The sequence below is a fragment of the Narcine bancroftii genome, chromosome 8 (genome assembly GCF_036971445.1).
Source record: "Narcine bancroftii isolate sNarBan1 chromosome 8, sNarBan1.hap1, whole genome shotgun sequence".
NCBI lineage: Eukaryota > Metazoa > Chordata > Chondrichthyes > Torpediniformes > Narcinidae > Narcine > Narcine bancroftii.
In genome coordinates, this window is record NC_091476.1 from 149,301,627 (window position 1) to 149,327,022 (window position 25,396).

Here is a 25,396-nt window from a genome sequence, read left to right on the forward strand (position 1 = left end):
ATTATGGCTTCGACAATGGCCTGATTCTCCTTTTCCACGGATGGGTTCCTGAGCTCATGGCCTTGAAGCGTCCATGAGAAAAAGGCAACTGGCCTGCCTGCCTGATTGAGAGTAGTGGCCAGGGCTACGTCTGAAGCATCATTTTCCACGTGCACGGCGGCTTTTTGGAGGTAATGAAAAGCCATCTGGGCTTCAGCTGAAAGGGGGAAAATGAGGGCCTTGTTGGCAAATCCCAGGTATCTCCTCAAAGCCTTTGTGGTTCCAGGGAGGGGAAGCTCTAACAGGGGGCGCATAATATCAGGGATGGGGCCAATGACATTATTCTCCACCACATAGCCAAGAATAGCCAGTCGTGTAGATCTGAATACCCACTTGTCAGAATTGTACAGATGGTGCCATTGTCGAGGTAGAGGAAGGTAGCCTTCAACCCGTACTCGTCCGCCATCCTGTCCATCAGCCGCTGGATATTGTTCACCATATCCAAAATGCGAGGGAGGGGGTATGCGTCCAGGACTGTGCATCTGTTCATTGTTTGGCTATAGTCAATCACTAAGCTGGAGTTGTTTTCCCCAGTGCTCTCCACAGGCTGGTGGTGGGGTTTGACGATCCCCTCCTCCAGCAGGCACTGGGTCTCCATCTTTATAAACTCCCTGTCTGCCGTGCTGTACCTCCTGCTCTTGGCGGTGAGGGGCTTACAGTCGGCCGACAGGTTTGGGAACAGGGCTAGAGGTCGATGTTCAGCGTGGAGAGGCTGCAAGTGGGTTCTGATTTTAGTGGTCCGCGGTACCGAACACAGGAAGTCCAAACCCAACAATACTGGAGCACACAATTCACCTAAAATGTACATGCGAAATTTACAAATTTCCCTTACCCCCACCCCCACCCCACAAACAACAGATGACAATGTTTCCGTACCCATGCAGAATGGGGCTGGGGCGCTAGGAAGATTCAGTAATTAGAGGGGTACATTTTTAAGGTATATTTTTGCACAGTCCGTGAGTCTATGAAACTTTCCATGGAGCCTTTATCAATCAGGCACTTGATCAAATGTCCGTTTACCTTCACCAACACCGTCGAGTTGCTGAGCTGGTGAGGTCTATTCTGGTCGAGGTCCAGCGATGCCAGGTTGCCAGAGATGCCGTGTTCTTCCCTCGAGTGGCCCCCTCTGTCCTGAGTCGACCTGCGCAGGTAAGATGGTGCCGACCTCAAGATGGCCGCCCTCCTTCCTCCTCTCACAATGATGACACCGAATTCAAAATCGGGCCACTGCAAGATGGCCACCAAGCCTTTTCGTGCCATTTCCGTAGGCGTGGGGTTGTGCAGCATGCGATCTTGGGCGAGTCCAGGCAGACGTCTTGGGGCTGGAATCGGATCCAGGAGCAGTGCAGGCCATGGACTTCCCCAGACCTCCCCAGACCTCCCTTCAATCGGCAAACCCTCGCCCAATGTCCCTTCTTACCACTGCTGGAGCATACTGAGTCTTTGGCAGGGCAGCAAACATGGTGGGGGCTGCCATAGCAGCAGCAGCCGGTTCTTGGAGGTGCTCACCCGAGAGCAAGATTTCACTGGCCTCGAGGTCGTTGTTCTCGAGACTGGCCTGTTCCAGCAATTTGGCCAGCTCAAAGTGGCTAGTGAGGTCCTTCCTTTCTGATTCGAGCAGTCGCTGCTTCATGTACCTCGAGCTGACCCCTGTGACAAGAGTGTCCTGGATCTGTTCATCTTCCCAGATGTGGCCCAAAGCGGCCTCATACCTGCACTTCTTAGCCAGTGTCTGCAGATACAGCAGGTAGTCGTCAATTGACTCTCCTTGCTAGGACCTCGTTTGGGGCCTTCCTATAGCGGGCTTTCAGCACCTTGACAGTGGCCTCATACGTTGGGCAGTCTCAGACGACTGTGTACCCCTTCACCCCTACCCTTGAGATGAGCTTATCTGTATGGAAGTTGTCCCTGGTCATATTCAGGTAGGCCTGGAAGCAGTCTAGCCAATATGCAAGCTCCTCCACCACATCGGCTTGAGTAATGCCTCCATTCTTGTTTGTTAAGCTAATAGAATTGTGGTGTAGATAAAAGCTCACACTCATCTGGAGGGAGAACAAATGCTTTAACATGGGTAAGGTTCATGAACAGGCTTCAGAGGAGTTCTGGTTTAGGCAGGAAACCAGAGTTATAAATGGGCCCCAGAGGGAGGAGCCAGGAGGTGGGACCAGTCATCAGTACAGCACACTTCTAGTGAAAGCAGTTCACTACACCACCCCCGCCCCCCCATCTATCCCCACATCTCCTTTCCTCTAGCTGTCTTTTTCTCACTTCCCTTTTCCCTGTCTCCAAAATCAATTCTAACCTTTCCTCTGTCCTCTTATCCTATCCAATTAGAACCTTTTTCCTGTTGGTGTGTACACCTCCCCCTCCCATTCTTCATTGTGCACTCCCCCCCAGCCTTTAACACAGATTCCTGTATAATCTGATCATTCCTTTACAGGGAAGTTATGCTGAAAGTCATCTACTGTTCGTATTAGTGTTACAAGCAGTGATCACATGTGTCCTGACAGGAAAATTATCTTTCCAATTTTTGTATTTTTTACCATCATTTAATCTGAAGGAAAATTTCATGTTTGAAAATGTTTTTATGGTGCAGCATCTTTTCCTGGATTTATTGAATATTCACCCTCAAGACCAAGAAGATAAGTGCTTTGGCCCTCTTTCTGGGAGAAGTCCAAGGGTTCTTGGCAAGGTTGCAGGCTTTGGGAGAAGTGGGGGAGGTTAAGGGGCAAACAAGATGGGCAACTTTGTTTGGAGATGGGAAGCAAGATTCATTCTGACGGATGGGGAGAGTGTGGTGAAAAGGGAGGAATTGAAGGGTGAATGGGGAAGAATGAACAAGTAGGGAAGGAAGGAAAGGCTGTTGGGAAAGGGAGACAGAGGTTGGAAGACAAATGGAGGGAGATGATCAGGGTTGGGAACATTGCAAGGATGGAATGAGGGAATGCTGTGGATAGGACGGTCTCCCTGTATTTATGTGCGTGTTCAAAGTATGCTGGTGTATGCTTAGAATGTGGGCCCCTCTATATGGGTGAGCATCAATTCTGCACAACAAAGCCTGGTCTTCACTTCAGTCAGTCTTTGGACCAAGACTTCCATCAAGTCCATGTGGCAGAGGTTGTGAAACAACAACCTGTGGTGCTCTGTTAGCCAGAATCAGACACACACACAAGGTAAAGACTGTACAACTGGCTTTAATCCACAAAGACTTCCATAGAGCCAGGCTGGCTGTGGCTGCAGCAACTCTGAGTGAGGCCTCGGGAGGCAGGCACAGGCTTATATCCCGGAGGGCGATTGACACGCGACCGGGTGGGGCTTGATCCATTCAGGCCGACTGATTGACAGCCGGCCAGGTGTTGTCCTGTCCCTTTACACTCCTGCAGGTACAGAAGTTTCCCCCTGTAGTAGGCCGGTGGTCTACCACCACACAACCGCATTTACCATAAATCACACAGGAATCACTCCTTAGATTCAGAGTGGAATTAATTCATCCTCAATCCCAAGGGACTATAAATGAAGAAAACAATTAGTTTACGCAAAACCCTATCTAAATTACATCTCCAAAACAATTAAATGAAGATGAATCATCTCTTTATCTCTTGTTTATATTTGGTTAATTCCGTAACTCCTCAAATTGAAGTTATTGGATAAATGAAGCCTGCAGATAAATTTAGAAACCTAAAAGATGTTGTAATGTATTCTGAGAAATTGCTCCCACGCTGGCAGCAGTTAAGACTCATCATATTTAGTGGTGATACATCAATCCTAATCCCCTGTGGATGGTTTAACATGGCTGTCAGAGGGAGTGTGAATTATTGTATTCAGGAACACCTTTGAAGTATGTCCACTAGCAGCTGCCAAATGGCCATTCAGCTCTTCAGGTCTGCTTGAGGATTCCATTACATTATTCTCAAAACCTGTCATTGAAAGTTTATAAAGATTCTTCCCCCAATTTTTTAACCATATGTTTATTCATTGGCAGATAATGTGCATGAGTGGAAATGCCAGCAGTTACTGTCCATCACTAATCATCCTGGCATTTCCTCCACTCCTGAGTTTAGATTACCATTTTTTTCTGGATGTCTTTAATTATTTCTAGACTCAGAACAATCCTGGAAGATGGAAACCCAGCTCCTTACCCGCAGAAACACAAGCCTGAATAGGTTTTGAACAGGCAGTAAAATCATACCAGTGCCTAATGATGGCAGACATTTGCAATAGCAATATTTTGACCAAGCCCATTCAGTGCAAGGATTTGCTTCATGTTCGGGGAACCACCCTGGACAAAGCAGTGTGATGGAAATCCTGATTTGACACAACAGAGGGCACAAGTGAGCTGCCAGAGAGGAGAGACTGTGCACTGTGGAGCAGAAATAACCATCAGAAAATACTGGGACAGTTCCCTGCTGGTGGTGAATGGAGTAGCACGTTTTTCAGCTGCTCTTTATGAAAGTACACTAATTTCTGACCACTCTCCAGTAATTTACCTAGAATTACTAAACAATGGGGGTTGAACATCCTTTTGTTATTGGACCCTGATTTTTTTTAAAATTCATGACAAATCAAATTGCCATTTTTTTAGTAAAAACTCCTCGCTGGAGGTTTGTTTCTACCAGTCCCCCCACATCTCCATCGGGCACACAAAACTCAAAACAGTCAACCAGTTTACCTATCTCGGCTGCACCATTTCATCAGATGCAAGGATCGACAACGAGATAGACAACAGACTCGCCAAGGCAAATAGCGCCTTTGGAAGACTACACAAAAGAGTCTGGAAAAACAACCAACTGAAAAACCTCACAAAGATAAGCGTATACAGAGCCGTTGTCATACCCACACTCCTGTTCGGCTCCGAATCATGGGTCCTCTACCGGCATCACCTACGGCTCCTAGAACGCTTCCACCAGCGTTGTCTCCGCTCCATCCTCAACATCCATTGGAGCGCTTTCATCCCTAACGTCGAAGTACTCGAGATGGCAGAGGTCGACAGCATCGAGTCCACGCTGCTGAAGATCCAGCTGCGCTGGGTGGGTCACGTCTCCAGAATGGAGGACCATCGCCTTCCCAAGATCGTGTTCTATGGCGAGCTCTCCACTGGCCACCGTGACAGAGGTGCACCAAAGAAGAGGTACAAGGACTGCCTAAAGAAATCTCTTGGTGCCTGCCACATTGACCACCGCCAGTGGGCTGAGATCGCCTCAAACCGTGCATCTTGGCGCCTCACAGTTCGGCGGGAAGCAACCTCCTTTGAAGAAGACCGCAGAGCCCACCTCACTGACAAAAGGCAAAGGAGGAAAAACCCAACACCCAACCCCAACCCACCAATTTTCCCCTGCAGCCGCTGCAACCGTGTCTGCCTGTCCCGCATTGGACTTGTCAGCCACAAACGAGCCTGCAGCCGACGTGGACTTTTACCCCCTCCATAAATCTTCGTCCGCGAAGCCAAGCCAAAGAAAAGAAAGAAGAGTAGTCGGATGCTTTTAAAGTTTATATCAGAGGTCAGATTTTATTTATGGCTAACATTAAAAAGGCTAATTTTGGGAGAAATGACTTGGCCAACTACTTGGATTAAACAATGTCTTAACTCCAAAACCTGTGCTTTTTAAAAGAAAAGCTCAATTTGCTAAACACGATTAGCTTCTTATTCAACCTATACAGACACAACTTTTAAAGAGTAAATCTAAGTTTTATGGTGTAAAGGCAGGGAAACTTTTAGCTAGACAAATTAAAATGCATACAGCTAAACGGCTTATTACTGAGATTTGCAGAGATGATGGTAAGATTATTATGTTGAAATAAATGACACTTTCTCTTAATTTTACCCTGTTGTACAGTTCTGATTCGATTAAAGGTTGAAATTCTTTACAGCAATTCTTGGATAGTTTGACTATTCCTTCAGTTTCTTCAGAAAATAAATTAAAGCTGGAACAGCCTAGCTCTGAGCAGGAGATTGCAGCAGCCATTAACTCTTTGCAGACCAGTAGCGTTCCTGGTCCTGATGGCTTCTCAGATGAGTTTTATAAATAATTTTCCCATTTATTGATACCCCATTTACATTCTGTTTTTACTTAATCCTCGGTTGCTGGGAAGTTGCCAGAAACTTTTTATGAAGCCTTAATTTTTATTATTGCTAAAAAGTATAAGGACCCATTAGGCTGATTCTCCTACCGACCAATTTCCCTACTAAATATCGATACTATCTAAGATTTTAGCTCATAGATTAGAGAATATCATACCTTTAATCATTTCTGAGGATCAAACTGGGTTTATTAAGGGACATTACTTACAATATCCATTGTCTGTTAAACATTCATTACTCTCCCAGATTCATCCTCTGAATGTGTTATTTCCTTTGAAAAGGCTTTTGATAGAGTAGAATGGGGATATTTATTTAGTGTACCAGAGAAATTTAAATTTGTTCCTCAATTCATAAATTGGATTAAACTGTTATGTTTATCTCCTACAGCTTCAATCTTTACCAACTAAATTAAATCTAAAGCTTTTAAGTTGTATCATGGTAGCAGACAGGGTTGTCCTTTACATCCATTATTATTTCATTTGGCTTTAAAACCTCGAGCTGTAGCTTTTCAGCAATCAGATAATATCTCAGGAATCACAAGAGCTGGAAGTGTTCATAAGGTGTTTCTCTATGCAGATGATCTTTTGTTGTGCAGATCAAGTCCTGACCAATCGATTCCATCCACTTTATCCCTTCTTCATCAATTTGGGAAATTTTTAGGAAATAAATTGAATTTGCAGAAGAATGAGCTGTTCATTTGGATCTTCCTGTTCTTTAGATTCCTCTATGTCTTTCTGTTTCCAATTTTTGGGAAGGTGCATTTCGTATCTAGTCTTTAGGTCTTAACATTACTTTGACCCCAAATCCTTTTCTTGCTCTCTTTGGAATAAGTGTCCCAGCAGGTTTGATAGTGACTGCTTCACAATCCCATGTCATTGCTAGAAGGACCATATTAATGAGATGGAAAGATGATGTCCCTCCCACTCATACTCAATGGATGTTAGATATGATGGCATGTTTGACTTTGGGGAAAAAATTAGATGTTCCACTACTGAAATGAGTCTCAATTTTTCTTAATTTTTTTCAAAATGTGTAAGATTAATTATTTTCTGGTCTCTGACCCCATTGGTTACCATTTTTTTTTAAAAATTATCAGTAGTGGTCTGATCGTGTTAGGCCAATATCCTCAGTAGGGTGGGGTTTGGAAAGTAAATCGGTAGTTTTTTTTAAACTTTTTAATGTAACATAGGTTACAAATACTATCTGCATTACTATATTAAAGTTGTTAATATTCTATTTTATTCTCATGTAATTACGTAACATTTATATGATGAAATTATAAAAATATTGAAAAGAAACTACTGGGAAATCTGAGATGAAGCAGCATCTGAGGAAAAAAAGAACAGATCAGCATTTAGGGTCTTGGAATCTTCATCAAAATGGCCAGTTAACAAGAACATTTGGAGGGCAAGGAAGGAAAACAAAATAAATTCAATATGCTGAAATAATGTGCAAGCCAAGCATTTTTGTTACTGTGAAACATGAAAGTCTGCCAACACGATGATTGCAGTAAAAACACACCAAAATGCTGTGGAACTCAGCCAGTCTCTCAGAGTACATAGGCCTGAGCACTTCTTCAAAGGTAATATATCTCTACCTCCTATGGTTGCTGAGAGACCTACAAGTCCCTCCCACATTTTTTTTTGTCTGTGTAAAACATTGGTAAAGTTGTAGTCTCTGTAATGTGTAGTTTTAGTCAAGGCTCAACTGTAATAATGATTGGTCCAAATACAAACAAAGCTATCTAAAGTAGACAAATCAGTATCAGGTCCTGCAGACTGCAACATGTCCATCTAGGATGCACTTCTTCAAGTTTACACAATAAAACATGAAAGTCTCCAGACACTGTGATTGCAGTAAAAACTCACCAAAATCCTGGAAGAACTCAGCTGGTCTTTTCAGCATCTATAGGAGACAAAGATATAGTGCTAATATTTCAAGCCTGAGCCCTTCTTCAAGGAATAAGCAGAATGATCCAGAAGCAGGAACTCTCAAAGTCTCAGAATTAAGACCACGCTGGCTGAGAGAGGAATCCAGGAAGACTGGCTGAGTTCCTCCAACACTTTAGTGTGTTTCAAGTTTACAGTCTTCTTACAGGAAGCAAGAGGTCAGAAACAGAAAGGCAACTCCATAACCTAGTTTCTCTGATGTAGAGGAGCCATATTATGAACACAGAATGCAGTATTTTACGGGTAAAAAAATATGCAGATGAATCATTACCAGATCCAGAGAGCCTGTAGCGATATTTCATCCTGTCAGGCAAGCCCCTCATTTCCCCTTTCAATGCCACCCGTTCCCCAGTTCTGATGAAAGATTGCAGATCTTAAATAGTCTCTTCCTCTCTTCACACATGCTGCCTGACCTATTGAAAATTTCCAGCATTTTTTAAAAATCACTCACTGTAGAGCAGAAATGGTAGTTATAGGCATCCAGGAAGGAGCAAAAGGTCTAGGAATGAACCACACAAGGATGGCAGAGGCTGAACACAGTATCATCTTTCATTTCCTTAGCAGTGACAGGCCCTACCACTACATGGTGTGGAGTACAGGGAGACCCAGGCTCACAAACCAATTTTACCCAGGGGCACCTGTCATTCACACCTTCAAGTATTTCCCAGCACCCCAACCCAGGAATTTATTTACTTGCTTCCGACTCATTTGTGGCGCCAGGTAATGTGGCAGACAAGGTTGATGAAGTTTGTGAAAGCCATAATTTTACATATTATCCTGATAATACATGGATTCTTGAAGCTCATGAACATTTTGCCCATCTTCAAGATCAAAACTCGAGTAAGTGGCGATAAAAGATGGTAATCCAGAAGATCTTTGTAGTAAAATTAAAAGTACCAGAACATCCATGCCCAAAGCAGAACAACTATTCCAAGCACTAAATGGAGGGCAAAAATTCACAAAATTGTATTTTTCACAGGCATGCCAACAAATAGACTTGGACAAAGAATCAAGAAAATATGTGACAATCAATCCCCACTTGGGATTGTTCACCTGTACACGCACGGCCATATGGAATCTCAGCAGCACCTGCAATTTTTCGAGCTACAATGGACAAATTACTACACTGAATAGCAATGGGATGTTACCTGGATGATATCATCACGGGCCGAAACAAGGAACACTTACTAAACCTTGAAAAGTTCTTAAACAATCTATAACAGGCCAACGTACGATTACGACAGGATAAGTATGTCTTTATGCTGCCCTCAATGACGTACTTGGGATTTACAATCGACAAGGAGGGGGTACGAATGGATCCGGCAGCCACAGAAGTAGTTTGCGGAGCCCCATATCCAACCAACAAGTCAGAATTACAGTCCTTTCTAGGACGCATAAATCACTACCAGAAACATATCCCTAACATGTCTACACTATGCAATCCCCTCAACTGTTTACTCAAGAAAGATCAAAAATTGTACTGGAATACGGAAACTAAAAAGTTGATCAACTAAAGGAAATATGGTTCTGACCAAAACACGCAAGTGATTCTAGCCATTGATGCTTCACCAGTAGGACTAGGAGCAGTACTGTCCCAAATCACAGAGAAGGGTGAGCAACCAGTGGCATGTGCTTAGTGGACATTAAGTGCAAATGAACACAATTACACACAACTGGAAAAAGAAGGATTAGTAAAAAGATTCCACCAATATCTCAATGGAAGAACTTTCACCCTAATCAATGATAGCAAATCTTTAAGTTTGATTCTGGGCCCCAACAAAGGAATACTAATATTAGCTGCAGCCAGAATTCAAAGATAGGCCATGCTACTAGCCACATACAACTATGTCAAACACCAATCAGGAACACAACAGCTATGCAGATGTCATGTCACACTAACCACTACCAGAAGTTGAAAAAAATTAATAAATGGACAGCAGAAGCAGCAGGTATCAACCAAAAACAACTGCAACAACTACCCTTTACAGCTCAGATGATTGGCAAAGAACCCTGAAAGGAGGCAACATTAAGCAAAGTGTTTTACTTCACCCTTAATGAATGGCCAGAATCTGAGGTCATACCAGAAGACCTGAAAACTTACTTCACGCGCCACCATGAACTATCAGTTGAAGAAGGATGTTTACTTTGGGGTACCCGGACAATTATTCCAGCCAAATGGCAAAACACCTTATCAGAGCTGCACAACCATCCAGGAAGGGTACGAATGAAAGCACTGGCCTGAATGCATATTTTGTTGGCATCAGTAGACAAGAGACATTGAAATAACAGTGAGAGAATGTAAAAATGCCACAGGCCGAGGCCAACCCATGGAAATTACCTTCCATACTTTGGTGTCGGATTCACATAGTCTTTGCGGGGCCATTCATGGGAGAGACTTTCCTTATAGAGGTGGACGCACATTCCAAATGGCCAGTAGTTTCGGATATGGAAAAGCACCAAAGCCGATTCTACAATTGAACGCCAACGAGCCATGTTTGCTACATACAGATCACCTCATGAATTGGTCAATGGGCCCCAGTTTAAATCAGAACCTTTTAAAAAACATTATGTGCGACAAAAATACCAGATATATTTTGTCAGCGCCCTATCACCCAAGTATTAATGGGAAGGCGGAGCACTTTGTGCAATCAAAAAGATGATAAAACTAAGAAACTTCAAAACACCTCCTGATTCACAGGACTGTGTATTTCCTATTGGGGTACAGAAACACACTGCATTCTACCACAAAACATACCCCAGCAGAATTACGTTTCGCCGCAATCTGCAGACAAGACTATCCATGGTTCACCCTGATCTGGGCCTCAATTTAGAAAAATCCACGTCGCCACAAACTACCTAGAGCACTGGAGGTTGGTGAGAGTACTGGTACAAAATTACAGTCAAAACAAAGACCTATGGGTGGTAGGGGTGATCTACAAAATTTGAGCACCTGCTCATACTGTTCTAATGGGAGATGGACTGTGGAAACGACGTATTGACCAACTGCGACCATCGTCTGACACCAAAGTCCACGGACTATCTCACAACCTGGAGGAGGTAGAACCAGGCCTGCTGTGGCCTGCCATGACAATCCAACCGCTTGGGCTGAGTGGAAGAGCAGTAACAGGTAGCTCCATAACTGTGACAAGGAGCCCAGCATGTAGCACCCCAGAGGCCAGCAGTTGCCATTAATCCATCTATGGGTCCCTCCCAGAACAGCCCAAATACCAGTCTTGCGTGCCACACCGAGGAAGTCCAAGAGAGCACTTTAAGGACCATGTTCCATTATTAATTCCTTTCTGTATTATAATCACAGTATATGTACCCTAATTCTCACTAGAAGTCAATAGGCCTGATGTAGTAATGGTAGAGGGGCCCCATTCAAGAGTTATTGCACGGTTTGGAAGGTGGGGGCGTGTGGTGTATAAACCCACCCTGCTGTACATTATGCCCAAGTCATGATATCATCCCTCCATCGCTGTATGTCAGTAGCCATGTTAGTCTGATGGTATTGAGAAAAACACCAAGTCTCCGAGTCCTCATTGTTTAAGTGCATACATAACACAGTAAAGCAGAATTTTAAAAAGACGTTCACCTTCAAGTATTTTCCACCACACCAATCCAGGAATTTATTTCCTTACTTCCGATTCGTTAGTGGCACCGGGTAACACAGCAGGCAAGGTTGAAGTTCGTGAATGTCATAATTTTTCATATTATCTTGACAATACATGGATTCTTGAAGTTCATGAACATTTTGCCCATCTTTAAGATCAAAACTTGGAAGTCAGCTCCGAAAAGTAGAGATGGTGCTCATTCTACCTATACCAGCAGGCTTGTATCCCACCCACTTCTGTGCCCAACATGAAAAGAGCAGGATTATCAAACACGAGGGCACGTGTACAAAGTGGAGGGAGGGAAATTTAGGACACACATCAATGGTGCTGTTTTTTAAGGAATAAGTTGTAGGAGCCTGGAATGCCTTGCCAGGGATGGTGGTGGAGGCTGAAACATTAGGGGTATTTAAGAGTCTGAAAGGAAAATAGAGGGTTACAGGGCATTAAGTTTTAAAAGTTTACGGCCAAACATAATTCTGCTGGGGTATGTTTTGTGGTAGAATGCAGTGTGTTTCTGTACCCCAATATGAACATCGAGGGCCAAAAGGCCTGTACTATGCTGTAGTTTTCTACTTATGAATGAACCAAAACTGCCTCTCAAACCATCAGTTCTCAGAGCTTAATTTGAAGCTGAATAAAGCACAAACCCCAGGGAGTAGGTGAATGGGAAGTAGAACATAGACAACCACAGCACAGCCCTTTTGACCCTTGAGTGTGCTGACCCATATATTCCTTACAAAGTACTACCCTCCCCTACCCGTAACCCTCTATTTTACTTCCATTCATGTACCCAAGTCTCTTAAATGCCCAGTATTTCAACCTCCACCATCCCTGGCAAGACATTCCAAGCACCCACAAGTCTGCAAAAAAGAAATTACCTGATTTCCCCTCCCTTCACTTTGGACATGTCCTCTGGTGTTTGCTATTCCTGCCCTCGGAAATAGGCACAGGCTGTCCACAGGCAAGTCCCGCATCGGACTTGTCAGCCACAATCGAGCCTGCAGCTGACGTGGACTTTTACCCCCTCCATAAATCTTCGTCCGCGAAGCCAAGCCAAAGATAATCTTATAAACCTCTATTAAGTCTCCTCTCATCCTTCTATGCTCCAAGGAGAAAAGTTCCATGTTGGTTTTTCTTCTCACCTCATTTCTGCCAGATCACAGTATGCTCAAGTGCAGAAAAGTCTAAAGGAATTGCCAGCTGCATGCTGCAAATTGGGTCACAGATAGGAGAAACGCACCTTTGCAAGATCTTTGCTGGCACACCACAGGCAGCTACACTCTGACAAGGCCAGAAGCAGAGTTCCAACAAGTTGATTTACAATGAGAAATCACCTGTGACTTATGTTTTCCGTGGATATAATATGCCAATTTGTGAGGTTATGAACATTGCTCACTCGGCTGTACTTGGTCAGCAGCCTGTGCAAACCAGGCTACAATAGGTCCAGAAAACAAGATCTGGAAGTTAGTGACATAGTCTACAATATGTCCAGAAAACAAGATCTGGAAGTTAGTGACATAGTATGTCAGATTTTAGGGTAAATTCCCATTAAGGATATACAATGGTTCAATTTAATCCTCAATTTCAGAAGACTTGAAACACAAACTAATCAAGGAATCATGGTTAATAATGTGATGAAGGGCTCAAGCCCAAAACATTGGTTGAGTATTTTTTTTATCTTTGCTATACAAAGTACACTGACCTGCTGAGTTCCTCCAGCATTGTGTTTTTACTTTAACACTAGTCAAAGAATCTCACTTTTAACTGGGAAGGCTGGGACAAAATTATGGCCAGTGTTACAAAAAGAAAAAAAATCAATTCCTTTGATTTAAAAAAAAATAAAGGTCACCTTAACAGCGTTTTTCACAACGGATTGCAAAACATTGAAAGCTGACTACACATCTAAGGTACACACTGTACATTCAAGATTTTGATATTTTTAAAGAGCTTAGAACTTTAAGGTCAGAATTTCTACAGGTTAAGAATTGGGAAATTAATTTCTCTTTCCCCTCCCCCACCAAAATCACAGATAGGTAGGTTTCAGTCACGTCGCATGCAGTAGTCACACACTAAAAGCCTCGGGATTCAGACTGAATCCATGCAGTTGATTGAGCTGTCAGGGCAGCAGGTGGAACGGAGGCACCAACAGAAAACTGATATCCAGGCTGCTGTTGGGATTTTTTCCCAGTGACTGGGGCCAGGTATAGAATGCATGCACGGGGCAAGAATGCAGTCAGTCATGCACTCACAACCAGATGCGCTGCCACTTTCAGACTCTCTGACATTGGGCACAAAGGAATACATAGAATTATGTAACAGGGTATGCCATTGCTCAGGATGACATACAAACTGACCGTTTCCATACAAATAGATGCTGAAATCCCAAGCTAGTAAAATGACTTATAAAATGGGTCCCATAGAAACAATCGAATTACTAGCTCTTTTAATGATGTTTTCCAAAAATGTCTAACCAAACCACCCAGAGTTTTTTTTAAAACACAAGTACAGATTTTAAAGTACTTTTCTTTTCAAAATAAAGAGCACGCGTTGTTTTTAGAGACAATCTACACAAGAAAAAAGTTACAAAAAATATTTGCAGAGGCCAAGCATACACAGGTTTGTTAATTATACACATATGGTTACAGGTGTACTTGCAAAAGTTCTTCTGGAAATATACACAAGGCTTTCTGTAAATGTACATCATGAATGTAGTGTTACATTTCTATATTCAAACCAAGAAAATTGACAGTATCATACATTCACTTACAAGTAGACAAAAAATGCAAAATACAGGTATCTTCTGTACAAAAGGGGTAGGTCCACACTTTACAAGATGAACAGGAAGTTTTGTTTCCATGGTAACTAGGGGTTCTGTCGCTATGCACAATTTGTTTTACTGTCACAACAAAAAAAACATTACAATATTTGTAAAAGTTCTATGTGAACAGATTATTAATTTTCCACAACAATTATAAAGACTACCGTTCCATCGAGTGACAGATTAAAAAAAAAGCAAGTGTTTTACATTCCCTACAGCTGTATAAAGATAGAACATTTTCCTTCAAAAATTTACTTCTGATTGAGAATTTACATTGTACAATACTATATGCTAACGACAAAAGGAAAAAAATGTGAATATACACTGAAATGCACAGTATTATTTGTTTTCAAAGGGTTAAAGTTGGTTCAAACTTTCCACATTTACATTATAGAGGTTTACAAATGTACAATTGTACAATCAAATTATGCTCCACTACTAGGGTACATTTTAGATACAGATAGACATCAAATTGCCAAAAAAGGGGGAAAAAACTACAAATATATATGCAAAGTCTACAACAATTATACACTACATATTTATAAGCAAGACCAAACATTTGGTTGGATTTCATTTTGTTTTCCTCGGGCTGATATTTGTAAAACATTCAGTCCTCTTGGCTGTATGTTCTATTGTACACACCTACCTATTGAAGGAGTAGGAGGCAAGCTGCACACCTGAAGAGGGTGCACACAAACAGAAATTGTGTTCAATGGTTGAGAGAGAACCAAACAGCATACCTGGAATTTGGGGTGGCCAGAAAGCAGGGATGGGATCAATCAATGCAAATCATAAAAACAGCAGGTATTCATGTTTAAAAACACCCACAGGCGAGGGGAAATTATGAAAAAAATGACATCCACTGTGCCCATTTCATGTGGTTTTTGTTTTTTTTTTTACACATTAACTTTCATTTTAAAGTTAATTGTCATGTTCTGAAAACCTGTGTAACGGGTTTAAAAAATAAATTTGCCAAATTGCTGAAAAGCTCATGTCCATAATGAAAAAAGATAATTACAAGTAAATTTCAATTTCTTGCATATCTTACTGTCATAGCAGTATATTGAGCCGAATCTGCATATAGCACAAGCCCAATTTCACCAAAAAAAGCACCCTGAACTTTTCTACTTTTTGTACATTTAATGGGATGATTAAAATATCACAATTTTGATGTATTTTCTTTTTATCTTAAACCTTATGTACAACTATTTCTATACATCACTGAGACAAGGTAGAAAAGCAGGGCAGTGATCATTTCTAAAAAAATTTAGCCAAGTGTGAACATCTCCTGGGAAAAAATAGGACTTTGGGAATTGCTAAAGCATCATATATAATATATACATAACAAGACTTAAAATAAAATTTATAAATGCTTTCACTGAAGAAACTAAATTGGTTTGCTTTTTGCTAGCGTGGTAGGGCAACCTAAAATCAAGGTGTTTTTTGTAATGAGCCTGCAGGGGTGAAGGATTAGGCTGCTGGTTATCACATCAGTCAATCACGTTTTAGTCCCTCAGGAAAGGGAGTTGGGAGGAGTTAATCTGCTTTAAAAATTTACAGCATTCCATTCGGTGGTCCACCAATGGGGCCCAAGTCCACTCCATTCTTCATGTAGTATTTTTCAAGTTTGGCCAAAATGTGCTTTCCATAGGTATATTTACGAAGGGTTGCAATGTGAGGCCTGATCTGCAAAGAGATTTTAAACATCAAGTTACAAGGATAAGTTAATTTATTAGCATCTGATTGTACAAGCACGACCCAACAAAACACAGAGTTCTCTGGTCCCCAGTGCAAAAGCATGCAAACACTCATCAGACATAATACATACAGATAAATTATACATATGCAGTACATGTACAGCAAAACCCATTATCCGGAATTCAAACAACTGGCAAAAAAAGCTGAAATAAGTTAAAAAAAAAGAAATTTTAAATTGGCTCGATTTGCTTTTAGCTTGTTAATCGCACAACACACAATATCAAGCAACCTGTAAATTCACTTATTCGTTGTCTACCAATTCCGATACCAGGGATTTTACTGTATATAAAAATGGAATATTGCTTAATAAATAGTAGAGGCTTGGAGGGTTTGTATGAGTAGTTCGTTCAGTTGTACACAGCAGTCTCACTGGGAAGAAGCTGTTTCTCAGCCTGGTGTTCTCAAAGTATCATATTTACTGCCACTAAAAAAAAGCATCACACAGACCAAGAAAAATTGTTTAGGGCAGCTCACTCATTAGCCAATGTTGCAACCCTGCTAATATAGACCTGTTAGTTGGCTACTGGGTACACAAAGGAGATTACAGAAGTTGCAATCTGGAGCAACAAGCTACTGGTTGGAGAAACTGAGCAGGTCGAATATTATCAGTGGGAGGAAAAGAATGGTTTATGTGGCTATCCAAGATAAACCAAGTTGCTACAAAGTACTTTCTAATGCATTTATTACATTCATAAAAGTCGTTCAATTATACAGGTTTACCCAAACTAAACGATACTTCCTCTCTGAAGTATATTTTCAGATGACGTGATATTCTGAAAAGGGTCATGGTTGAGACAATAGAGGGTTGTGGCCAGAATAAATGATTTTGCAATCACAATATCAGGAATCGCAATTCAATTAACAACTTGTTTCATGGAACTTGAAGTGCTCTTGATTAAATATTTTTATGATACAGCATGTGTAGATAAACTGCTAAAAAAGCTTGAACGAATTAGTAGGTTTTGAGAAGTAGAAAGGCACTTGGGCCAAAGCAGTTGAAGGCACAGCAAAGGAACAACTTAAGTCAACAATGAGATAGATAGGGGCCCAAATCAATAATATTGATGGTGCATTTCTCTCCATGGATGTAGCTTGAACCACTGAGTCCCTCCAGCTTCTCGATGATTGTTCTAAATTGCAGCATCTGCCTTCTTGTGTCTCAACAATTAGTAATTTATGGAAGAGACCAGAATTGGAACAATGCCAATATCTCAAAGATGTACTGCTGTACAGGTTATTTTTTAGATAGAGAAACCTGAGACCAAAGTTGTATTGAAAATAAGATCTAAAACTGGAATATTTTTGGGCTGGGACACTGCACTGGTCAGTAACTACAAAAACTGAACAAAGTTGTGTGGGGCACATCTATACAAGGTGGAAATCAAGGCTAGCCAAGTCAGCCAGCAAAGGAATAATTGGGACATCAACATCAAAGGGAAGGATGAGGATTTCAAAAAAGGTCTTTGGGGAGGGGGGGGGGGAAGTGGAGTGGAAGGCTGATGAGGAATAATACAAGGGGAGGTGATAATTGGCAGTATGGCAATGCAGCACTCTCCGTCAGCACCTCCACTGGGAGTGAAGTAACACTGAGGCTCATTCTTGCACAGTTATCAGGGGCAAAAATAGTAAGGAAAGAGTTTGGGCGGGAAACAAAGACTTTGTTCTTCAAGTTGTTTGCTGGAGGAATAGGTGGCTGAGCGCTTGAGGGAATAGATGAGGTTTGGGTACAAGATCACAAGGAACAATCTAGAGCAGGAGTGGCCGACATTTTAATTTAGACAAACAGCACAGTCGCAGGTCATTTCGGCTCACGAGTCCATGCCACCCAATTAACCTACACCTCTAGTACGTACTCGTGGGCTGAAATGACCTGTTACCGTGCTGTATGTCAAAAATTAAAAAGTTGGCCACCCCTGATCTAGAGGAAGATTCAGGAATGGGTGGAGGGGAATGTCTGAAGTTCGATTGATGGGAGAATTGGAAAGAGGGGTGAACTGCAGTATTAGACAAATAATAGTCCCAAGCTTTGTGACAAAACATCAACTTAAAATGATCTTTTTTAATTTCAGTGAATACAAGTGAAGTTACACTTGGAATATTATGTGCAATGTAGCTACAAGATGAATATTATAAAGTTGGAAAGGGTAGAGAAGAGGTTAACGAAGTTGTTGCCAGGATTAGTGAAGTTGAATGAGACTGAAAAAAATAACTTGTTTTACTTGGAGAGTTGGAGGTTAAGTGGTGATTTTACTGAGGGCTAGGGCAAAGATAAGGTGAATAGTGACAGTCTGTTCCCCAGTGTAGGAGGATCTAAGATGAGATAGCATAACTATAAGGTGAGAGGAGGGGGAAGGTCGGTGGGATTCAGAAGGGATGCAGAGGACAGTTCTTTACTCAGAGGGTGGTGGGCATATGTAACAAGCTGCCAAAGTGGTGGAGGAAAGCACATTTGTTTCCTTTAAGAAGCGCTTAAAATTTAGAATTATAAAAGATTTGAACATACAGAACATTAACAGGCCATTTTGGTCCATGAGCCCATGCCACCCAATTATACCTAAATGACCTACAACCCCTGGTACATTTTGAAGGGTGGGAAGAAACCAGAGCCCCCAGGGAAAACCCATGCAGACACGGAGAGAACGCACAAACTCCTTACAGACAGCACAGGATTCGAACCCAAATTCCAATCACTTGCACTGTAACAGCGCTACGCTAACCACTAGGTTAACTGTGCTGCCCCTAACTACATGGATAACTAGTCGGGAGGGGAATGGAGCTGTATGGGACTAATGCAGCACAAGGCATCTGTGGGCCTGTTACCATGCTGCAGGACTATGATGGAAGATTTGCCCTTGGAGCTTCCAAAAACACACTAAAAGTTATTTTCTGTGTTAGAAGTGCCATTACTTCTTCCTCATTCTATACCATGTCATTCAAAAAAATCTATAATGGACATTAAGCATAATTAAGCTGTAGTCAGGGTGTTATTGTGACATGATGCAGTGAACAAGGACAAGAGAGCAGATCGCTGCACAAGTTTCACAATGCAGAATTTGGACCTTGAGGAATATGACATCACAGGGGAAGGAAAAGACTTCTGTTCAAACAGTATTTAATCTCATCTATTAACTGGGCATGAAGTTATAGGGTGAATGAAGATTTGAGTATCCATGGAGGTTTTACACAAATTTTGTGAACAATGAGCTGTATTAAGATCAAACTCTTAGCACATGTTATATGAATGGCAGAAAATATTAAATTGAAAAACATTTAAATGAATTTCTTTTCAAACAGTACATTAAAATAGTTCACAATCTACCTTGTGCATCACAATCTTGCGTTGGGCTGGCTCTGCCACATCGATCATCTTCTGTACCACATAGTTTGCGTACTGATCCTTCATCATCGTGTATAAGGCACTGTGAGGACCATCATTAATACTGCACACTTCATCAATCAGCAAAGCTCGTTCAGCACGAGAGGCATGGGTCACACATTTCTCAACGACATTGCTACAAAATAAAGACATCTATGCTGATGGCCCATTCAGTCTCTGATTTCAGATTTATTGTTAAAGTACATACACAACATTGCATTCAACCAAGATTTTTTTCCTGTGAGCCAGGCAGAATTAACACTTAATGGTCGTGCAAAAAATTATACCCAATGTGGAGATGCAAATAAATAAACAAATGTAAACAATTGACTGTGCAATCCAGAGAATTTTTTAAATGAATAAAGTGCACAATTAAGTCTCTAAATAAGTCCCTGATTTAATTTATTGTTGAAGGGTAGCAACCGCTCCTGAACCTGGTGGCATGAGTCTGGTGGCATCTATACCTCTTTCCTGATGGTAGTGAGAACAGAACGTGTGCTGGGCAGTGCGGATCCTTGATGATCGCTCCTGCTCTCATACTCAATATAGCAAATGAATTATAAAGAGTTTTAATACTGCAGGTAGAGAAAACCATTCCACCGGGGAAGCACCCAACAGGTCAGATCCAAACTTAGTCATGGAAGTTCTGGAAACAGCGGCTCTTAACTCTGTCAGGAACAGACTTGACAAACACTGCAGGATTCTGGTGCTGAGGCACCAAGTTCACAATGTAAAATTAAGTAAAAATTCCAGCTGATTTAGCAACAAGGTGCTAACTGAGAATTCTCCAGGACAGTTTCAAATCCCTAACTGGGGAGCTGGATGGGGAGAATGTTTTTACTCAAGTGTAAAAAAAAGTGTGATTCAAATATGGGAATGACTGATCCAGAAAGGAAAAGGGGGAGCTTTTCCCAGATGGTAACAACTATCTGAAAGGTTTGCAGAATCACAAAGTATTTCATTGATAAGAAGCCCTCTGCAGGGTTATAGGGAGAAACCTGCAGTCTGAGACTATGGTGCTCAGCTCTATCGAAGAACCAGTATATTCTGAACAGGCTGAATGGCCTCCTATGCTTAAGATTCTGTGAAATGGATAGGCACTAAGCCTGGGAGCAAAGAAGCATTCAAGCTAAAACAATCTTCCAAACCCTTGTCACAAACTCCAAATCAACTAAAGGTAGCAACCAGTTGGTCCCAGACACTCCAAAAGACCATGGTTTAGTTTTATTGAACAGAAATGGCACTTGATACATGATGATGCTAATTGTGAATTTCTAAAATGCTTCCATTGAGGTCAGAATTCAAATCAAGGCATTGGAATCCAAACATTAGTTTCAATTCTTCATAATTTTTAGGAATGATGGAGATTTGTGTGGAAAGCAATATCACAAAGTTGACTCCCATGATGGTAGAATGTGCAGAGACTTGGCAGGTGGAGACCAATGAACCTTGTGAGATGGTGTACTTTGGCAAAACCCAGTGATATGGTTTTCACCTTGGTGTCCATAAACAAAAACTGGCAAGTTGTTTGGGAAAGTTGAGAAGATAGTACAGCACAACTCCCAATTATCAGAAATGGTCAGGACCTGGACTATGTCAGATAGATGTTTATTTTTGGAGAACTGGTCATTTTTTAAACAGACCAGTAGCAACAGCAAATCACTTGTAACAGTATTTAAACAACAAAAACAAAGGATGGATTTTTAAGCATTAAGTTGTTTAATTCTCACCAAAAAAATATTGGCCTCTGCCAATCACCGACACATCCTCACCCGGTCAGTTCGGCTCCAAAATAATTTTGGATAAATGAGGATTTTGGATAATCAGAATTGTACCGTATTAAACTATCAAGTGGATTTATGGATGAGAAATGTAGAGGTCTCTATGGAACTATTAAATTCATTAACAATGAATTTTTCTAATGGAGTGTAAAGAAACAAGAGTAAAAAAAAAAAATTGGGACAAACGTTTGGACCAATTTTCATGGAATAGAGAGTCAAAATATATTTTCAAAGTTTGCAAAGTGAATTGATAGATACACACAATGTCAACATCCTTTATCTTGGTCAGCAATTCGGGGGCCATAGATTAAATATCACTGGCAAAGTATCAGGAGGGGATTAAGAATTCTTTACTCAGTGAACTGTCAGGGAATGAAAATTGAGGGACTAATAGATCTTCTGATCTTTCAAAAGGTTCTGATCTTTCAAAAGGCCAACACAAAAAAAGTAAACCAAATTATATCCTTCAGCACGCCACATTCTGTTCTTGTTTCTTCTTCCGTTCCCCCTACCAATACCATTTTGCAGAGCTGAGATCCCTAAACACAATTTCTCAACAGGCTGTCGAACATCAAATCTGTCAATAGTTGAGAAACGTAACTACACCAGACTAAAGGGAGAAACAACATACATATGAACAATCGACCCTTACTGCCTACAAATGACACCATTTAAGATCGTTCATAAAATGTAAGAGCATAATTAGGTCACTTGCTCTACCATTTGAATCATGACCGATGTATTTTTTCCTCTCAAGTCTATTCACCTGCTTCTCCCCAAATCTAAGATTAAACATTGCCAAAATTTAGTAATGAGGCAGTTACAATTTTTAAAAAAACTTTACAAACCATCAGAAAACTGAAGATTCTGTTTTGTATAACCACTAATGGCAGGTGTCATTTGATTAAGGTTAGAATTAAATGATCCATCACCATTTCAAGTGGTAGTAAACAGGAATAAGGGAAGAACTCGTGGAGAAGAGGGAAATAAGGAACAAAAGCCAGCAAATTATGCTGAAGTTTAATTTGAAGTCTTCATGATATTTTTTTTAATTAATAAACTGAATCATACCACAAAAACAAATAGTTCCCTCAAAGTGGAAGGGCCAACATCTGAATCAGTGGCTCCGATGTACAAAAGGTCAATCTGTCAAATCAGAGAGTGACTCGAGTTCAACTAATTCTGTATTAAGAGCAACCAACCAGATACTGCAAGCTGTACCTGGCAAACTTGTGCTGGCTCAGAGCCAGGACATTTCCTCGGATTTCAGACACGATCTTACTCTTATCCTCAGGACGGCCATGTTCCAAGACATGCTGAATGACGTAATTCCCATATTGATCCTGCAATTATATGAACAGATATAAATATCAATAGGTACTTCAAATGCTTTTTGAAGAATTTTAAAGAATTCAAATTAGATATGTACAATAAAACCTCTGGTATCTGGTACCTATGGGGAAGATGCCAGCTCAGTGTATTTTTCAGTTGCATGTTGCATGCTTGGTGAACTAATCATGAGGTGCACCAATTTTAAACCTGTATTTTTTACCCATTTATTTTCTGCTTTTCAATTTTGCTGGTGCTTGAATTCTGGGTAACAGGGGTTTTACTGTATAATGATGCTTGCAAGGATATTTATTTAAAATCACTCATCAAATGATTGGGAACAAAATTGGTAAAAATGATGATAAAAGAAACATTGCTCCATGTAAATTCCATGATTGCCAATCAGCACTTAACATGACGTTGATCAGTCAAAATTTATTGTCATGAGCAAGTCATGAAATTCGTTTTTTTTGTGGTAGCGTAACAATACAAGCATTCATATTATAATCATCTTACAACATTACTATAAATATGAAAATAATTAAAATGGTCATGCACGAAAAGTAAGGCAAAGTCTTTGGTTCAGTGTTCCTTCAGGAATTGGAGGTCAGTGGGGGAGAAGCTGTCCTTGTGCCGTTGAGTACTTGTCTTTCAGCTCCTGCACCCAATGGTGGCAGAGTGAAGAGTGGGTGGTGTGGGTCTTTTTGAGGATAGAGGCTGCTTTTTTAAGACACCTCAAAATGTCCTCAATGGAGTAGTCTAGTGCCTGTGATGTCGCAGGCAGAGTTAACGACCCTCTGGAGTTTATTCTCATCCTGAAAGTTGGTGCCTCCATATCAGGCAGTGATGCAACCAGCCAGAATGTTCTCCACGATATACCTGTAGTAGAAGTTTGAGAGTTTTCGGTGACATACTGAATCTCCTCAGGCACCTCACAAAGTAGAGCCACTGGCGATTCTTCTTTGTGATTGCATCAACACAGAGGCTCCAGGACAGATCCTTGGAGATCTGAGGAATTTGAAGTTCTTGACCTTCTCCACTCCTCAGCCTTCGAAGAGGACTGGGTCGTGTTCCCTTGATTTCTTTCTGAAGTCCACAATTATCTCCTTGGTTTTGCTGACGTTGAGCGCAAGGTTGTTGTTGTTCAATGAGCTGATCCACATCCCTCCTGTACACTTCTTCAGTGCTGTTTGTGATTCTGCCGACATTATCAAAGGATAATTTGAAATCAAAATAATTTTCCTTTGAAAGATTACTGCTGATATTGGAACAGAAGGCAGAAAATTGTTTCTGCTCTTGAACTTAGAAAAAAAAGTATTCTCTCTCAACTCTCTGATCCCTATGGAAAAATTGTTGACTTCAACATTCTGTCTTGATTCTTTTTGTGTAACTGATCCCCAACACCAAAAATCAGATGTGATTTGTTATGCTGACACGACTATCTCAAAGCGCTGAGTACTTTCTATTCTTATTTTTGGGTTACTTTATCAGCAGTAGCTCCCAAAACATTCTTGTACCCAATTCAAATAAATCTTGATCAATTATTGGTAAATGTAGCACTAAGCAGTGCTGAAATCACAACACATGTCACTTATGTTTAAAAGAACAGCTCAGTGTTGAATGCTGAGAAATTCCAGTTATCACAAGTATTTACTGTAGCACTGTCGCTTGGCCCATGACACTACAGATCAGTACTTCACAGGTTCAAATACAGTGCAGAGACCAAATTTTAACACTAAGGGTGGAAGAATTAAAATGAGGGATTCATCTTTGGCCCCTACAGTTTTCTTCTATTCCCAGATAAAGGCAAAAAATATAATCCTTTAAAAAATGTAGGAAATTTACGTCAATTGCAAATGTACATTGAAAGGCTATGACCTGGTCTGTATAAAGTTAGAGTCGATTTAGCATTAAATTTCCACATTGGTATCTTTTCCCACTTCCACATTGACTCAGTCTACGCCAGAAACTAGTGTGCCTACTCAAGACTGCATTTGTGACAGGGTATCTCTCATACACTGAAACATCAAAGGATTGTTGTTCAGAAGAAACCCTAAACCAGAGGGGGTGCCTCCCCCTTCAGTGGATGCAAAAGCAGGCTTGATACAATTCAAATCAGAAAAGGATATCCTTCTGGTCCATGAAGACAAACCCGGCATTCTGGGCTAATCTTGGTTACCTGAATTTGATCCATATCCTTCTAAACCCTACCTATCCATATATTTCTCATTTTGACTGCTGTAATTCTACCAGCTTTTATAGCTACTTCTGGCAGCTCATTCCAAATATGGACCACTTCATTTCCTAACGTGGACCAGTGAAAATGCACTCACACTTGAGTGAGGACAACATCAGATTCAACCCGAAATAAGAAAGTAGCCCATTTATCTCAGTCTGCACAAAGTATCAGAAAGACACATTATAAACACAAAGTTTGGGTGTGAAGGGTTGTTATAAACATTTCCACTTTCAACTTCAGTAAGGCTAACATATATAAAGAAACAATGTATTGTTCTGATAAAAAAGGAACACCAACAAGTTATGCTGGAGATCACAGGCAAATACCATTCAGGTTACCACTAATCCCTGACCAAAACTAGTCCATTTTATAGTAATAACGAGTTAAGAAAAAAGCTTCACAGTGACCTACTCC

The 25,396-nt window shown here is 41.1% G+C and overlaps 1 protein-coding gene and 1 non-coding gene across 15 annotated transcripts in view; both read right to left on the reverse strand.

The window, feature by feature from the left end:
- Positions 1–14,107: 14,107 nt before the first annotated feature.
- pum1 (pumilio RNA-binding family member 1) overlaps positions 14,108–25,396 on the reverse strand; it is a 137,000-nt gene continuing 125,711 nt past the window's right edge. For all 14 annotated transcript variants that reach the window (XM_069895305.1, XM_069895317.1, XM_069895316.1 and 11 more), the window contains 3 exons: positions 22,636–22,757; positions 19,577–19,769; positions 14,108–16,185 (listed from right to left, as the gene is read on the reverse strand). In XM_069895305.1, coding sequence (XP_069751406.1) covers positions 16,054–16,185; positions 19,577–19,769; positions 22,636–22,757 — 447 coding nt within the window. In that variant the 3' untranslated portion in view covers positions 14,108–16,053. The remainder of the gene's footprint in view (positions 16,186–19,576; positions 19,770–22,635; positions 22,758–25,396) is intronic.
- On the reverse strand, positions 24,326–24,462 carry LOC138742206 (small nucleolar RNA SNORA50). The gene has a single exon (XR_011343996.1). It is a non-coding gene; the product is annotated as a small nucleolar RNA SNORA50 (small nucleolar RNA).